We start from the raw sequence: 19,492 nt of genomic DNA on the forward strand, positions 1-19,492 counted from the left end.
TGCCCTCGTCATAGAACATTCATGTTCCATTTTCAAAAAAAAATTCCACTTTTCATACAATTCCCAAATTTCCAGGAAGTTCTCATTGAAATGAATGGGACATTTTTTCAAGATACACAATTCCCACATTTTCAACCTATTCAAACCATTTAAACATTAACACATTCCACTCATCCTGGACATTCAAACTAACACTTTCCCAAGTTCCAAAGCAAATTCCGAATTTCCTGGAAATTCAAACTCTTCAACATTCAAACCATTCCAACATTCAAACTATTCTTACTACATTTTGTCAGCATTTCAGTTCAACTTCAGCAATTGCTTTATCGAGTTTTATTTATTATGGGTAAAGAATTTGATTTATTAGCGACGCCACAACCTGTTCCATAGTACATTATAGATAGCAATATTTATTACCCGTCAGTAAAATTCCAGGCTGAAATTAGAAGTTAACGATTAGCCAAAGGCTTCTTCGAGGACATACAATTAGGAACACACCCAACTTGACACTGGGAAGTATTGTCTGTCGCCATGCCGCATGTTAAGGACTTCTCAGTGGAATATAATCCCATAAGCAAAGACGATGTGTTCACCAGCGGCGATGACATCACAGGAAGCATCACATTCCAAGTGACAAAGGACTGCAAAATAGAGTCACTCTGGATCAAAATGAAGGGAAAAGCCAACGTGAAATGGACCGAACACTACGGAAGAATGATCCTAGTACACCACGACAAAGAGAAATACTTCAGTATCAAGACTTTTCTCATCCAGGATGGCCAAGGTAAGATTTTGATCATTCATTGACTTCAAATGAAATCATCAAATGTACTTAATACTGCAGTTGCTTATTTACAAACAAACACTCTTTGTGTTGCCCATTGTGTGTTTGTTGTGTTGTAAATACTGTGTCTGCGGCATGATTGTAGTTTTTGTTTTCTCGTGCAGGGGTTCTTAACCTTTATGACCTCGGGGCCCAATTTTTCCACTACAGAGGGTTCCGGGGACCACTTTAATATTAACACTGAATTAGTACATTAATCATAATCTTACTCAAGATTTTAATGGTAATGAATAATTATATCTAACCTACTCACAGTTTAACAGGATAAACCTTGTCAGATGAAAACATGTGTTAGTCACAAAAAGTCAGGCTGACTGATAAATATCGATCAAATATACTGCAAAAGAAAGGATTAAAAGAAAATGCTGAAGCATAAATTTGTATACAAATTTAAAAATAAAATAAATACATTGTAATTAAACTAGTGATAAATAAACTGTTGATAAAATAAATTAAAGTGCAAATAAAAATACAGCTTCACCACTTTAGACATCATTTTTGCACTTGAGTAACTTCTCTATGACTCGAGCTCCAGACTTCCTCTGTTTGTGTGAGATTGTCATTACTGCCACAAGTGGTGGAAAAGTGTATTACAAGTGGGTACTGCTGCGGCCCATACGGACCACAGCTGAGAAAAATATAACACCACCACCGGCTAGCATATGTTACCAGTGGGGGTTTAACAGAGCATTTTACAAAATTATTGTACAAAAGCTCGAAGATCTCTATGAATAACACTGACAAGGAACCCAGATTTCCCTCGCCCGGACGCGGGTCACCGGGGCCCCCCTCTGGAGCCAGGCCCGGAGGTGGGGCACGATGGCGAGCGCCTGGTGGCCGGGCCTGTCCCCATGGGGCCCGGCCGGGCACAGCCCGAAGAGGCAACGTGGGTCCCCCCTCCAATGGGCTCACCACCCATGGCAGGGGTCATAGAGGTCGGGTGCGATGTGAGCTGGGCGGAAGCCGAAGGCAGGGCACTTGGCGGTCTGATCCTCGGCTACAGAAGCTAGCTCTTGGGACGTGGAACGTCACCTCGCTGGGGGGGAAGGAGCCTGAGCTAGTGCGCGAGGTGGAGAAGTTCCGGCTAGATATAGTCGGACTCACTTCGACGCACAGCAAGGGCTCTGGAACCAGTTCTCTCAAGAGGGGCTGGACTCTCTTCCACTCTGGCGTTGCCAGCAGTGAGAGGCGACGGGCTGGGGTGGCAATTCTTGTTTCCCCCCGGCTCAGAGCCTGTACGTTGGAGTTCAACCCGGTGGACGAGAGGGTAGCTTCCCTCCGCCTTCGGGTGGGGGAACGGGTCCTGACTGTGGTTTGCGCTTACGCGCCAAACCGCAGCTCAGAGTACCCACCCTTTTTGGATTCACTCGAGGGAGTACTTGAGAGTGCTCCCCGGGTGATTCCCTCGTTCTACTGGGGGACTTCAATGCTCATGTTGGCAGCGACAGTGAAACCTGGAGAGGCGTGATTGGGAAGAATGGCTGCCCGGATCTGAACCCGAGCGGTGTTTTGTTATTGGACTTTTGTGCCCGTCACAGATTGTCCATAACGAACACCATGTTCAAACATAAGGGTGTCCATATGTGCACTTGGCACCAGGACACCCTAGGCCGCAGTTCCATGATCGACTTTGTAGTTGTGTCATCGGATTTGCGGCCTCATGTTTTGGACACTCGGGTGAAAAGAGGGGCGGAGCTTTCTACCGATCACCACCTGGTGGTGAGTTGGCTGCGATGGTGGGGGAGGATGCCGGACAGACCTGGCAGGCCCAAACGCATTGTGAGGGTTTGCTGGGAACGTCTAGCAGAGTCTCCTGTCAGAGAGAGTTTCAATTCCCACCTCCGGAAGAACTTTGAACATGTCACGGGGGAGGTGCTGGACATTGAGTCCGAATGGACCATGTTCCGCGCCTCTATTGTCGAGGCGGCTGATTGGAGCTGTGGCCGCAAGGTAGTTGGTGCTTGTCGTGGCGATAATCCTAGAACCCGTTGGTGGACACCGGCGGTGAGGGGTGCCGTCAAGCTGAAGAAGGAGTCCTATCGGGTTCTTTTGGCTCATAGGACTCCTGAAGCAGTGGACAGGTACCGACAGGACAGGCGGTGTGCGGCTTCAGCGGTCACAGAGGCAAAAACTCGGACATGGGAGGAGTTCGGTGAGGCCATGGAAAACGACTTCCGGACGACTTCGAAGCAATTCTGGACCACCATCCGCCGCCTCAGGAAGGGGAAGCAGTGCACTATCAACACCGTGTATGGCGAGGATGGTGTTCTGCTGACCTCGACTGCGGATGTTGTGGATCGGTGGAGGGAATACTTCGAAGACCTCCTCAATCCCACCAACACGTCTTCCTATGAGGAAGCAGTGCCTGGGGAGTCTGTGGTGGGCTCTCCTATTTCTGGGGCTGAGGTTGCTGAGGTAGTTAAAAAGCTCCTCGGTGGCAAGGCCCCGGGGGTGGATGAGATCCGCCCGGAGTTCCTTAAGGCTCTGGATGCTGTGGAGCTGTCTTGGTTGACAAGACTCTGCAGCATCGCGTGGACATCGGGGGCGGTACCACTGGATTGGCAGACCGGGGTGGTGGTTCCTCTCTTTAAGAAGGGGAACCGGAGGGTGTGTTCTAACTATCGTGGAATCACACTCCTCAGCCTTCCCGGTAAGGTCTATTCAGGTGTACTGGAGAGGAGGCTACGCCGGATAGTCGAACCTCGGATCCAGGAGGAACAGTGTGGTTTTCGTCCTGGTCGTGGAACTGTGGACCAGCTCTATACTCTCGGCAGGGTCCTTGAGGGTGCATGGGAGTTTGCCCAACCAGTCTACATGTGTTTTGTGGACTTGGAGAAGGCATTCGACCGTGTCCCTCGGGAAGTCCTGTGGGGAGTGCTCAGGGAGTATGGGGTATCGGACTGTCTGATTGTGGCAGTCCGCTCCCTGTATGCTCAGTGCCAGAGCTTGGTCCGCATTGCCGGTAGTAAGTCGGACACGTTTCCAGTGAGGGTTGGACTCCGCCAAGGCTGCCCTTTGTCACCGATTCTGTTCATAACTTTTATGGACAGAATTTCTAGGCGCAGTCAAGGCGTTGAGGGGATCTGGTTTGGTGGCTGCAGGATTAGGTCTCTGCTTTTTGCAGATGATGTGGTCCTGATGGCTTCATCTGGCCAGGATCTTCAGCTCTCGCTGGATCGGTTCGCAGCCGAGTGTGAAGCGACTGGGATGAGAATCAGCACCTCCAACTCCGAGTCCATGGTTCTCGCCCGGAAAAGGGTGGAGTGCCATCTCCGGGTTGGGGAGGAGATCTTGCCCCAAGTGGAGGAGTTCAAGTACCTCGGAGTCTTGAGCTTTGGGTTATGACCGAAAGGACAAGATCACGGGTACAAGCGGCTGAAATGAGTTTCCTCCGCCGGGTGGCGGGGCTCTCCGTTAGAGATAGGGTGAGAAGCTCTGCCATCCGGGAGGAGCTCAAAGTAAAGCCGCTGCTCCTCCCCATCGAGAGGAGCCAGATGAGGTGGTTCGGGCATCTGGTTAGGATGCCACCCGAACGCCTCCCTAGGGAGGTGTTTAGGGCACGTCCGACCGGTAGGAGGCCGCGGGGAAGACCCAGGACACGTTGGGAAGACTATGTCTCCCGGCTGGCCTGGGAACGCCTCGGGGTCCCACAGGAAGAGCTGGACGAAGTGGCTGGGGAGAGGGAAGTCTGGGCTTCCCTGCTTAGGCTGCTGCCCCCGCAACCCGACCTCGGATAAGCGGAAGAAGATGGATGGATGGATGGATGGATGGATGGATTGTACAAAAAGTATTGTACGAGTATTGTACAAAATAAATCAAAGACTCAGTACAGTATCATAGGAAAATAAATAAAGCAAAACAATTTTATTATAATGCCTGTCGACATATTTTTTATTGCTTTATTTATATATGCTGATATATACTTATAGATACTGTACTGAGTCTTTGATTTACTTAGCACAATTTATATAAATAAAGAAATACAAAAATTATTATAAAAAATAATAATAATAAAGCAATAAAAAAATAAAGCAATAAAAACATAAAAAATGTGTTTCGCAATCAAAAAATGTATTACTTTATTTATTTACCTATCATACTGTACTGAGTCTTTAAATTTATTTTGAACAATTTATATAAATAAAGCAATACAAAAATTATACAAAAATAAAAAAATATATAAAGAAAAACACAATTATAAAAAAATAAAGCAATAAAACAATTTATAAAGCAATAAAAAAAATGTATTGCTTTATTTATTTTCCTATAACACTGTACCGAGTCTGATTTATTTTGTACAATTTTCTATTTTGTCTATTATTTGTGCACTTTCAGTTCTTGATTTATTATGTCTATTGATTGACCACAGTTGTGACTATTTAAGCGCATCACTTTCTGTTGGAAATTGCACACTGACAAAGACATTGTCGAAACCGACCTGTGTTTGGTAGCGCCTGCGCATTTTGTATTAAAATGATTAAAAGGGCATGAATGTTGCTGGCCTTGCTTTTTCTTTAAGTACACTTTTTGCTGTGCACCTCTTTATTTTTGTTTTATCACGTTTTTTTTGGAGAGTCCGCGTGTTTTTTCCTGTGATGAGTGTAAATGTTACACACAGCCCCTTTAAGTAAAAGGCCACAACATATGGGCCTGTGGGCTGCAGGTTTGACGCCCTCGAGCTAACCAGTAGAAGGCGAAGGAGAAACCAGGCTTGTGTGTAAAACAGTTCTGCTCTTGTCCAACTATGACAAGTATGCATGCAGGCATGCAACCTTCCAAATCCAATAAAGTATGAGTTACACACCTCTCCATTTTACAGGTAACAATGTTGTCACTCGTGGCCGCCACACGTACCCGTTCACCTTTCAAATTCCCCAACAGTGAGTTAAAACCAGATGTTTGTGATCAGACCAACTTGCATGCCGTTTGCCAAAATTTGCTCTCACATCTTGTAGAAATTTGCCCTCGTCATTTAAAGGCTCGTGGGGGAAAATCAAGTACACTCTGGAGGGAACTCTGAGCAGGCCGATGAGGACGGACAGCAAAGCCAAACGTCGTTTTACAGTGGCCCATAAAGGAAGCTGTGACCCGGCGTTGATGGTAGCCATCTTTCACAACACAAACGCACTTTTCAACTTTTTGATGATGACTTTCACCCCCATGTCAGGTTCCTCAGCGCAGCATTGTTGATAAGAAAATGCACCTCTTTTCTTCAGGCTCAGTCAGCCTGGAAGTGACTATTGACAGATCGTGCTTCTTCCCAGGTAAAACTTTGCAATCACATAAAGCTCAAAGTCCCCTGTGGCAGTTTATGGTTTTAGGATAAGGCATCAACGATGTTGCCATGGTCATGATAATGACAAGAACGATACAAACAAGGGTTGTACGGTATACCAGTACTAGTCAGTGACGTGCGGTGAGGTTGATGGCTGGTGAGGCACTGACTTCATCACAGTCAGATTTACAAACATATGAACCCTAAAGAGTATCTTATTCACCATTTGATTGGCAGCAGTTAACGGGTTATGTTTAAAAGCTCATACCAGCATTCTTCCCTGTTTGGCACTCAGCATCAAGGGTTGGAATTGGGGGTTAAATCACCAAAAATTATTCCCGGGCGCGGCGCCATTGCTGCCCACTGCTCCCCTCAGCTGCCTTGGGGTGATCAAGGGATGAGTCAAATGCAGAGGACAAATTTCACCACAGGTTAGGGTTAGGGTTAGGGTTAGGTGTACCTAATGTTGTGTCCCTGCAGTCGTTCACGGCTCCTCTGGCGCGAGCATTGTTGTTTTTGCACTTTTTGGCTTCTTGTTAAGTGACTTTTTTTTGGGTGGATTCGGTCTTGCACGTGGAGGGTTTGGGTGTGGGCTTCGGTTGGTGTGGCGATCCCGTCGGGGGGTGCATTCTGCGGCGGGGGTGCATTAACCGGCACCAGGAGGCGGGATTACTGCGAGCCTCACACAGTGAGGCTCGCAGTAATCCTGCATTTTTTTTCTTTTTACATTGTTTTTCTTTCCATGATGGCAGGTGAGGCCCCGTACTAGTATAGTATCGCGGTACTAATGAATCAAAAACGGTACTATACTCTTTGAAAAGTACCAGTTTGCCATATTTATTAATTTTTTTTTTACAGGCATGACGGTCCGTCGTAAAACATTGGTTATGCGAGCAGAGGAGCATGTTCGGCAGCGCACAATCACAGAGTACTTACAAGCAGACACAGTGTGTAGACAGAAAAGGGAGAATGGACGCATTTTGGCTTAAAAAATGATAAAGGTGAAGTTATTACACTGAAACCCCACAGGAAGAGGTGCTTTAAAACATGGCTAGCGAGTTAGCGGCTAATGTCCATCTGCAGTCGGCAGTGTTTTCGCTTCTTCTAAATCACTAATCCTCGCCTCCATGGCGACAAATAAAGTAAGTTTCTTACAAGTATCATCCCTGCAGGACGAGGAATAGCTAAACATGCTTCACTACACACTGTAGGAGGATACAATAGCTCACCGGCGTCACAATGTAAACAAATGCCATGGGTGGATCTACACCTGGCATCCACTGTAATGATACCAAGTAAAGTTAAGTTAAAGTACCAATGATTGTCACACACACACTAGGTGTGGTGAAATTTGTCCTCTGCATTTGACCCATCCCCTTGTTCACCCCCTGGGAGGTGAGGGGAGCAGTGAGCAGCAGCGGTGCCGCGCCCGGGAATCATTTTTGGTGATTTAACCCCCAATTCCAACCCTTGATGCTGAGTGCCAAGCAGGGAGGTAATGGGTCCCATTTTTATAGTCTTTGGTATGACTCAGCCGGGGTTTGAACTCACAAACCTACCAATCTCAGGGTGGACACTCTAACCACTAGGCCACTGACTAAGCACAAGAGCGTATCTAGTCAATACTACTATGATTACATCAATATTTTTTATCGTCACAAAATCTTTTATATTTTAATTCATATTATGTTTATAAACTCAGGAAATATGTCCCTGGAAACACGGAAACTTAAAATATGAACAATGTATGACCATGTAACTACTTGGTATCGGATCGACACCTACATTTTTGGTATCATCCAAAACTAATGTAAAGTATCAAACAACAGAAGAATAAGTGATTATTACATTTTAACAGAAGTGTAGATAGAACATGTTGAAAGATAAAGTAAGCAGATATTAACAGTAAATGAACAAGTAGATTAATAATCCATTTTTACAGCTTGTCCTTTATAATGTTGACGGAATGATAAATGACACAATATGTTACTGCATATGTCAGCAGACTAATTAGGAGTCTTTGATGAGGTGGCGACTTGTCCAGGGTGTACCCCGCTTTCCGCCCGATTGTAGCTGAGATAGGCTCCAGCGCCCCCCGCGACCCCAAAGGGAATAAGCGGTAGAAAATGAATGGATGGATGTTTACTTACTACTAAAAGACAGGTTGTCTAGTATGTTCACTATTTTATTTATGGACAAAATTGTTCTTTGATTGCAATAAGAAACATATGTTTAATGTACCGTGAGATTTTTTGTTAAAATAAAGCCAATAATGCAATTTTTTTTGGACCCCTTTATTTACAAAAGTATCAAAACGTATCGAATATTTTTGGTACCGGTACCAAAATATTGGTATTGAGACAACCCTAATACCGTACAAACAAAACAAGTCGCTCAAAGAGCATAAGTTACATATCCAAGTTTTCTCATTGTTTTGCAGGGGAAGGCATAAAAGTGGCGGCCTACATTCAGAACAGCTCATCTGGAGATGTCAGGCCCAAGTACTGTTTGTACAAAAAGTACAGTTATTTTGCAAAAGGCAAGAGACGAGTTGAAACCAAAAACATAGTGAAAGAGGTGGGCGAGTGCATCCCACCTTCTACAGGCCACTTTGTCGTCAGGATGGTCACCATCCCCTCCACTACATGCGCCTCCATCTTCAACTGCATGGTCATCAAAGCAGAATACCGACTTAAGGTGTGTATGATATTGGGCCTGATCTACTAAGATCCAAAATAACATGTTGCGATCTCTTAGGCCAGGCCATACCTTGTTTAGTTTTGGGTGTTTTTCATGGGTTTTTGCTTCACTTCCTTTCTTGTGCTCTTATTTTGTTTCCACTTCCTGTTCTGCTTGCGTTGTTCCTTCACACTGTTGCTCGCTGTCTTCATCAACTGGGGGTGATTAGCGATTACGTTTTTTACCTGCTGATTATCATCACCTGGCACTGTGTAAGCCAATCACATTTCTTTGTTGGTGTAGACCAGGGGTAGGGAACCTATGGCTCTAGAGCCAGATGTGGCTCTTTTGATGACTGCATCTGGCTCTGAGATACATTTTAGCTGACATTGCTTAACACGATAAGTAATGAATAATTCCGCTGGTAATCACAGTGTTAAAAATAATGACTACAAAGCCATCAGCAAAATCATGCAGCACCAGAAGTCGCATTAATGGTAAGAAGTATTTTATTTATTGTTGGTTACCTTCAGAATAACAATGTTATTAAAAAAAACAAGAGACTTATTATACTCTAAAAATGTTGGTCTTACTTAAAAATGCACGCATTTAGTTGTATTCAGTGTTAAAAAAAATATTACATGGCTCTCAAGGAAATACATTTTAAAATATTTGGCTTTCATGGCTCTCTCAGCCAAAAATGTTCCCGACCCCTGGTGTTGTGGATGGATGTTGGGAGTCACCAGCATGGTAAGTGGGCCCATGTACATCGCGGCCATTCCTTTTTTGTTTGGAATAGAAAAATAGTTTAACAAAAAAATCCACTTTTCTCGATTTTTGGTTTGATAATAAAAAAACAAAAAACTAAAAAAGGATCGTTATCCATTATCTGTTTTCATTGATGTTTTTAAAAATCGAAAATGGGACTTAAAACGAGCGGAAAACTTTTTTTCTCTTTTGCCCGTTCAGTTTGCTTGAATTGGACATATGCAGTATCTGTTTTTTAGATCCTCGTCTGTGAGTGACCTGGATCAACAGAAGAAGAAGACAAAGAACGGCGCAGTCGTCAAAATAATTTTCTCGCGGCCAAGAGTTCCCTTCTGTTGTTTTGTTCCAGAGACATTGAAAGTGACTTTTTATTGGTTCTCTATTGAGAAGGCAAACGTCGCACTTCAGTTGTTGTTGTTTCAGCGGGATGATCTGAAAAGAGACACTGTGCATGTGCAATCAATGCATATCTCTAAACTTTGAAAAGAGAATTTGTTTTTTTGTTTTGATACCCACTTAAAAAAATTTAAAACATCATTAAAGGACCCATATGTACTAATGTGGCAAGAAATGGTACTGCAATCACGGTCAAAATGTTAATGTAGTCCTCGCTCTCTATCCCTGACTGAGGTTGCCAGATACGCAGCCGAATCCAGATCGATCGACTGGGCGACTCTATTTTACACAAAAATTAGGCTATTTTCAGGAAGAAGTACGTCATGTCTGCGTACAATATCACAACAAATGGCAATCATATGGTTTTTATCAGAAAACAAAGACTAAAACCAACCACAACCAACGCTAGCAATGATTATACTGGTGAAAATAAGTAGAGCATGCTTAGCAGCTTAATGTACGCCCAAAACTAAAGAGGAGACATTGTACCAAGGTATGCCTATAGGCTACTGTTTCAAACGTTTCAGTTTGCCATATAACTTGGTACATGTAGTCCATATTACCACAACAACCGTGCTAATGTTGGAACCCATTTCCTCAGCGTATCAGCATATTGAGAAGGAAATAGGCACTGACACTACACATATCTACATAGGTTTTATTTGTCGAAAATATATTTTGCCCTGTCAGTTGGATGACACATTGACATACAGGCTAACGGGCATATATTTGGGCATATATTTCCCCTGTTAGTCTGTATGTTGATGTGTCATTGACCGGGCTAGCATGCTAAGCATTTGTTGCACGAACATACTAGCTTTGTTAGACAAGATCATAGACTGTATTGGACAATATAGTTTACATACCAAATGTCCATTTCTATTTATTACAAGTAACAAGAAAATGTAAATGCCTGACTTACATATCAAGGAGGAAATTATCAAGTTTGGCGTCAAATAAAAAAATTGTCTCCATCTTTCAAAGGCATCCCCAATACAAATCCTTGGTTTGTTCCTGGCTTTGTCATGAATAAGTTGAGAATCGGTCTGAAATGTTTAGTAACTTTACCAGTGGCAGTGGCCAAACGAAGGTGACCGTGCATAACTGGCAACCTGGATGTGACACACTCACATACTTTCTGATTGGTTAAAACGGTAACAAGATTTCGGGGCTGTAAATCTAATTTTGAAATGAGCATATCCCGGCTAAACTAATGTTATCAGTTGTAGAGGTATTGGAAAAGGACATTATTTATTAATGCCTTTTGACACATCACGGCCATTTAATGATGACTTGACATGAAATTATTACACATGGCTACTTTAAAATCGGATAACGATCCGTTTTCCGTTTTGTTTTGTTTTTATTATCAAACCAAAAATCGGAAAAAGTGGATTTTTATGTTAAACTATTTTTCTATTCCAAACGAAAAACGAATGGCCGTGACGTACACGGACCTTAGTGGACACTTTAATCTTGCTTAGCTACTTTTGTATATTAGCTCTATGTCAGCTATGTTTTCATGCACAGTTTATTTGTGTTTGTTTTGTGCATATCCCCGTTGCACTCTACCTTTGCACTTTTGGACATTAAACACTTCTTAACCTGCAAACTGCCTGCGGTCTCCTGCTCCTGTTCGAAATAATGACCTCAATAATGACCTCAACTAAGGAAAGCTTCCCGAACATAAAAAGTGCTAAAGAGCATGTACAAAGAAAAAAAATGTCTGTATTATTACAGGGTGTGCCGCGGGTGGTCTGCCAAGACAGTGTGTACAATTGATACCAAGTGCAAAAGTGGTGCAGACCGCTCTATTTAAATGAGGTGTTTGCATGTATACCTGCTGTCACCATGGAGACACTCATTTCCCTCTACATTTATGGAATCATATGGTCCAACCTGTGGCATTTTGTCATGTTGTTGACATACACCTACCAATTTATGGACCCCCCTTCTCTACTATATAGAGGTGTGATCTAGACAGCAGACCTTATGAAACTGTCGTTATTTCAGTCATTACACTGTGAAAACAGCTGTTTACATTGTTGTATACTTGGGTTTATTATGTACCTGGTCAATGCTTGTATGTGTAACATGAACATGTACATGAAAATATTGTTCTAAAAGTTTTGGAACATTATACATTTGTCATGTAACAACCGGAAGTATAGTGGTTGGAAGTATAAGGACCGGATGTCGGAAGTACATTCTACCATTGGTCTACCAGGCGAACACGGTGATTATATTTTGTTTCAAACGGTAATGTATTATTTGTGTATACATGTACTTACAAATGTTTTTGGGGGGCGGCATGGCGTAGTGGGTAGAGCAACCGTGCCAGAAACCTGAGGGTTGCAGGTTCGCTCCCCGCCTCTTACCATCCAAAAATCGCTGCCGTTGTGTCCTTGGGCGGGACACTTCACCCTTTGCCCCTGGTGCCACTCACACCGGTGAATTGAATGATGAATGACAGGTGGTGGTCGGAGGGGCCGTTGGCGCAAATTGCAGCCACGCTTCCGTCAGTCTACCCCAGGGCAGCTGTGGCTATGAAAGTAGCTTACCACCACCAGGTGTGAACGAATGATGGGTTCTACATGTAAAGCGACTTTGGGTACTTAGAAAAGCGCTATATAAATCCCAGTTATTATTATTATTATATTATTATTATGCAACTGACAGTTTTCACAGTGATCATGGTAATTACTAGAAATGTCCGATAATGGCTTTTTTGCCGATATCCGATATTCCGATATTGTCCAACTCTTAATTACCGATTCCGATATCAACCAATACCGATATCTACAGTCGTGGAATTTACACATTATTATGCCTAATTTTGTTATGACGCCCTGCTGGATGCATTAAACAATGTAACAAGGTTTTCCAAAATAAATCAACTCAAGTTATGGAAAAAAATGCCAACATGACATTGCCATATTTATTATTGAAGTCACAAAGTGCATTTTTTTTTTAACATGCCTCAAAACAGCAGCTTGGAATTTGGGACATGCTCTCCCTAAGAGAGCATGAGGAGGTTGAGGTGGGCGGGGTTGAGGTGTGTGGGGGGGGGGGGGGGGTAGCGGGGGGTGTATATTGTAGCGTCCCGGAAGAGTTAGTGCTGCAAGGGGTTCTGGGTATTTGTTCTGTTGTGTTTATGTTGTGTTACGGTGCGGATGTTCTCCCGAAATGTGTTTGTCATTCTTGTTTGGTGTGGGTTCACAGTGTGGCGCATATTTGTAACAGTGCTAAAGTTGTTTATACGGCCACCCTCAGTGTGACCTGTATGGCTGTTGACCAAGTATGCTTGCATTCACTTGTGTGTGTGAAAAGCTGTCGATACTATGTGACTGGGCCGACACGCAAAGGCAGTGCCTTTAAGGTTTGTTGGCGCTCTGTACTTCTCTCTACGCCCGTGTACACAGCGGCGTTTTAAAATTGAATTTTACTTTTTTAAATCGATACCAATAATTTTGAAACCGATACCGATAATTTCCGATATTACATTTTAAAGCATTTATCCGCTGATAATATTGGCAGTCCGATATTATCGGGCATCCCTAGTAATTACGGTTGTAATGGTGCAATGATCCAGATGCCAGAAAATGCATATTGCAGGACGTTTTTTTATACTTTATATACTGTGTATGAAATATACTGTTTATACAGTATATGAAAAAATGAATACGAAACAACACACTAAAACAAATCACATTTTAATCAGCCCTTTAAAGTCCAAAGTGCAGTCCGGGGGCCATTTGCAGCATGAAACTTACGTTTTGTTGGCGTGCAACATTTTGTTGGGAAAAAAACCCAATACAAATGTAAAATAAAAAAGACGTATTGTAATGAGAAAAAATCTAAAACTCTCATATGAATAATTCAGGATTGTGTCCAAAATTTGAAAACTTTAAATATGCAGGGACATTTTGATTTTATTTATTTTTTTCTGTTAAAAAAACTACAGACATTATATATCACAACTTTGTGTTACAAGTGACAAATTGTATTATTAGTTATTATTATCAAAATTTTGGCTTTTTCTCATTACATCTCTTTGCTTTTGTCTTATATTTTCACTGTTTTTATACTAAAATATGTTATGCGCCAACAAAAAATATATATATCAAAAGGGCCCCCGCATACTTGGACTTTTAATTGCGCTGTCCTTGATGGAAAAAGTTTGGACACCCCTATCTTAAGTCATCCAGCAGCTATACAATTATTAAATGTCATTGATGAATAGAAGATACGTCTAATATTTTTATTTCTGAGAGTCCAAATATGTTGACACGCACACAGACGGAATATTCACGGCCGCAGAACGGTTTCATGCTTGATAAATCAAATTGCGAGTGCTTAATGATTATATTTGCATATTCTTCTCCCAATATCGTGGTCGTTCTGTTAATCAGGATATATTGTAAATATTCATGAAGACAGAAACACGAAATGGATAGCGCTCTCTGTTTTGCTCATTTAAGAAACGCAATCCTCTGCGCATGTGCTTAGTAGATCAGCTTTGCGTGTGCTATCAAGTTTGCACGTGTTTTAGTGCACGCAATCATTTAGTAGATCAGGCCCATAGTTTATCGTATTTAAAGACCACGGTCAGAACTGACTAACTATTTTCACCACATTGCAGGTATACCTGGGTGTCAAGTATGCTTCCAACCCACAGATCAAGTTCCCGGTTGTCATTCTACCAGTTTTGCAGAGGCCTGATGAGCAGCCGTTTTCCACAAATTTTGAATTTGGTGCAAATTCAAAGACGGGTGCCGCAAGTTTTAAGCAGGAGCCAACAGCCCCACCTCCTCCATATGGCTTGTATCAAACCATGCCTGGTTTTAATTTGAGTTAAAGACAATAATCATGACTAGTGGTGAGAACTACCCATACAGTACTCTCATACAGTAAAATACAGTTGGTTCTCGCTATTATGTTCTAAAACCTCCAATGGAATATTTTTTGACTGAAAAGACAAATTATGCTGAATTTCAAATATGCGGTGGTCCACTGTATTGTGTATATGTCTTAGGCTACCATTTGATATGTTGTTCGAGCAATACCTTAATGATCACATATAAGTGCAATGTCATGAAGTAGAGCACAATCCTTAACCAACACTGAACTGTTAACATTAAAATAACTATTGTAGAGTTCTGTATATGTCGCTCTCCATCTTTTAGTTATGCTACTTCCTGGTTCAAAGACAATAATTATCATAGTGATGGATTTATTTGACATAATATATGTAAATATACTCTACAATATATATGTAAATGAATAGATGGCTATGAATATATATACATATATATATATATATATATATATATACACACACATATATACATGTACATTTATATACACATATACATGTGTACATACTTACACATATATACATACACATGTATAAACACATTATATATAAATGTATATATATATATATATATATATATATATATATATATATATACATATATATATATATATATACATACAGTACAAGCCAAAAGTTTGGACACATCTTCTCATTTAATGTGTTTTCTTTATTTTCATGACTAATTACATTGTAAATTGTCACTGAAGGCATCAAAACTATGACACCTGTGAAGTGAAAACCATTTCAAGTGACTACCTCTTGAAGCTCATTGAGAGAATGCCAAGAGTGTGCGAAAAAGTAATCAGAGCAAAGGGTGGCTATTTTGAAGAAACTAAAGTACAAAACATGTTTTCAGTTATTTCACATTTTTTTGTTAAGTACATAACTCCACATGTGTTCATTCATAGTTTTGATGCCTTCAGTGACAATCTACAATATAAATAGTCATGAAAATAAAGAAAATGCATTGAATGAGAAGGTGTGTCCAAACTTTTGGCCTGTACTGTAAACATGCACCTGAGGATAGGTTGATTGGCAACACTAAATTGGCCCTAGTGTGTGAATGTGAGTGTGAATGTTGTCTGTCTATCTGTGTTGGCCCTGTGATAAGGTGGCGACTTGTCCAGGGTGTACCCCGCCTTCCGCCCGAATGCAGCTGAGATAGGCTCTAGCACCCCCCGCGACCCCTAACGGGACAAGCGGTAGAAAATGGATGGATGGATGTATATATACATATAGACATATAGACATTGACAAACACACACACACACACACACACACACACACACACACACACACACACACACACACACACACACACACACACACACACACACACACACAATATTTTGACACGAACAAAGAAGTTGCCACACATAATGTTGAAATATTAGAGACAGCTGCCTCCCTACAAACAACATACCCTTACACATCTGATAATATAGAACTATTTAGCAGAATAATATTGTGTTCATGTTAGGGCTGGGCGATATATCGATATACTCAATATATTGCGGGTTTGTCTCTGTGCGATATAGAAAATGACTATATCGTGATATTCGAGTATACGTTCCCATGCAGTTGCTTTTAGATGCAGGCATTACACTACATGCTCTTCTCACTCTTTCTTGTCTCTCCTTCTCACAGAGACTTAAACAAGTGCACCTTCTTACATCCGTCACATACGTATACGCCCTCGCGGAGCAGAGAGGTAGCGGCATGGGTAATGTTAGTTGTGGTGCGAGTGGTAATACGAGAGAAAGAAGGTGCGACTCTGGTAACAAATGAAGGAAGAATTAATTCCCAAGAAATACAGCAAGGGGTCCATCGTCTGGCGGTGGTTTGGCTTCAAGGGGGAATATGTCGAACAGACAACCGTAAGTTGTCAAGTGTGGGGCAAAAGCGTTGCTACAAAAAGTAGCATTACTGCTAATATGTAGCATCATTTGAAAAGTCACCCGCTAGAGAATGAAGAGTGCTTACTCCGCATGTCAACATCTCCGTTCGGTGCCACATCAACAAAATGCCGAGGCAACTATTTCCACATTAACACCGTATGAAAAAAATAGTCCACAACAGAAGGAGATAACGTCCGCCGGAACCTACCACATAGCAAAGGACATATACTATTTGATATCCTATTATGCAGCTAATTTTTATTTGACACTTATTAAAATATCTTGTGTGACATCATGCACAAAAGTGCACTTTATTTGTTTTAAACTATTGTAGTGGCGTTCTGTACAAAAAGTCATACTTGCCAACCCTCCCGGATTTTCCGGGAGACTCCCGAAATTCAGTGCCTCTCCCGAAAACCTCCCGGGACAAATTTTCTCCCGAAAATCTCCCAAAATTCAGGCGGAGCTGGAAGCCACGCCCCCTCCAGCTGCATGCGGACCTGAGTGACGTGTCAACAGCCTGTATTCACGTCTGCTTTCCCACAATATAAACAGCTGCCTGCCCAAACACGTTATAACTGTAGAATGATCGAGGGCGAGTTCTTGGTTTCTTATGTGGGTTTATTGTTAGGCAGTTTCATTAACGTCCTCCCAGCGCGGCAACAACACACAACAACAGCAGTCATGTTTTATTCTACCGTAAAGCAGTTCGTCTGCCGTAAACAGCAATATTGTTGTAATATATTGAGTTGGAGGCAATAACCAGGCGAGGTGATGAAGATCGTCTCTTTACTGTAGACTTCAGAACAGACTCACACACTTGACGTCAGGTGCGCAACACCACGTAAATCTTTGGCCAACCAAAAAGTAACCCCAGTATGCTATAGCCAACATTCACCAGGAGATGGCAACAGACAAACATAGATCACTATTACATTCCTCCCCTTTTAGAATTGTAGAAGTTACTCAAAATAAATAAACAACCCAACCAAAAAATGCAGCAGCTCAATTAAAAAACTGTACTTAAGCCACATTCTTTTTTTTTTTTTAGTACTGAACTCTTAACCCTCATTTGTAAACAATAACATGCTTATTATACAAACAGTATTTGTACACCTTTAACACAGATTTGTATACTGTCTTCAGAGATTCAGTTTTTTTGGTGGTACTCGAAATCTTTCTGGGTACCTGCGAAAGGGTGTTCAGCATGGTTAGAAAAATAGTGACAGAGAATAGAACAAGGATGGACAATTCAACCCTTAACTCAACAATGAGTAGATGAGTTTTATGTGTGTGTATATGTGTAAATAAATGAACACTGAAATTCAAGTATTTCTTTTATTTATATATATTATATATATATATATATATATATATATATATATATATATATATATATACACACAGGTAAAAGCCAGTAAATTAGAATATTTTGAAAAACTTGATTTATTTCAGTAATTGCATTCAAAAGGTGTAACTTGTACATTATATTTATTCATTGCACACAGACTGATGCATTAAAATGTTTATTTCATTTAATTTTGATGATTTGAAGTGGCAACAAATGAAAATCCAAAATTCCGTGTGTCACAAAATTAGAATATTACTTAAGGCTAATACAAAAAAGGGATTTTTAGAAATGTTGGCCAACTGAAAAGTATGAAAATGAAAAATATGAGCATGTACAATACTCAATACTTGGTTGGAGCTCCTTTTGCCTCAATTACTGCGTTAATGCGGCGTGGCATGGAGTCGATGAGTTTCTGGCACTGCTCAGGTGTTATGAGAGCCCAGGTTGCTCTGATAGTGGCCTTCAACTCTTCTGCGTTTTTGGGTCTGGCATTCTGCATCTTCCTTTTCACAATACCCCACAGATTTTCTATGGGGCTAAGGTCAGGGGAGTTGGCGGGCCAATTTAGAACAGAAATACCATGGTCCGTAAACCAGGCACGGGTAGATTTTGCGCTGTGTGCAGGCGCCAAGTCCTGTTGGAACTTGAAATCTCCATCTCCATAGAGCAGGTCAGCAGCAGGAAGCATGAAGTGCTCTAAAACTTGCTGGTAGACGGCTGCGTTGACCCTGGATCTCAGGAAACAGAGTGGACCGACACCAGCAGATGACACGGCACCCCAAACCATCACTGATGGTGGAAACTTTACACTAGACTTCAGGCAACGTGGATCCTGTGCCTCTCCTGTCTTCCTCCAGACTCTGGGACCTCGATTTCCAAAGGAAATGCAAAATTTGCTTTCGTCAGAAAACATGACTTTGGACCACTCAGCAGCAGTCCAGCTGGTGTCGGTCCACTCTGTTTCCTGAGATCCAGGGTCAACACAGCCGTCTACCAGCAAGTTTTAGAGCACTTCATGCTTCCTGCTGCTGACCTGCTCTATGGAGATGGAGATTTCAAGTTCCAATAGGACTTGGCGCCTGCACACAGCGCAAAATCTACCCGTGCCTGGTTTACGGACCATGGTATTTCTGTTCTAAATTGGCCCGCCAACTCCCCTGACCTTAGCCCCATAGAAAATCTGTGGGGTATTGTGAAAAGGAAGATGCAGAATGCCAGACCCAAAAACGCAGAAGAGTTGAAGGCCACTATCAGAGCAACCTGGGCTCAAGGTTGGCAAGTATGAAAAAGTGCACTTTAATTTACTGTTGTTTTGATATGTCATCATTGTGACATCATGCACAAAAGTGTACTAATAGTTTGTTTGAAAATGTCTCTGACAATCTTGCACTTTCTGTTATGA

General features: G+C 41.9%; 2 protein-coding genes across 2 annotated transcripts in view; one reads left to right on the forward strand and one right to left on the reverse strand.

The window, feature by feature from the left end:
* The window catches only part of ssbp2b (single stranded DNA binding protein 2b), a 316,774-nt gene that overhangs the window by 276,105 nt on the left and 21,177 nt on the right, over positions 1-19,492 (reverse strand). The window lies entirely within an intron of this gene.
* On the forward strand, positions 181-14,820 carry LOC133622888 (arrestin domain-containing protein 3-like). Its single transcript, XM_061985719.1, has 6 exons — positions 181-784; positions 5,664-5,724; positions 5,800-5,944; positions 6,012-6,108; positions 8,560-8,816; positions 14,605-14,820. The coding sequence occupies exons 1-6, from the start codon at positions 532-534 to the stop codon at positions 14,818-14,820; spliced, it is 1,029 nt and encodes a 342-aa protein (XP_061841703.1). The 5' UTR covers positions 181-531.

Source organism: Nerophis lumbriciformis, linkage group LG12 (genome assembly GCF_033978685.3).
Source record: "Nerophis lumbriciformis linkage group LG12, RoL_Nlum_v2.1, whole genome shotgun sequence".
In the NCBI taxonomy this organism is placed as follows: domain Eukaryota; kingdom Metazoa; phylum Chordata; class Actinopteri; order Syngnathiformes; family Syngnathidae; genus Nerophis; species Nerophis lumbriciformis.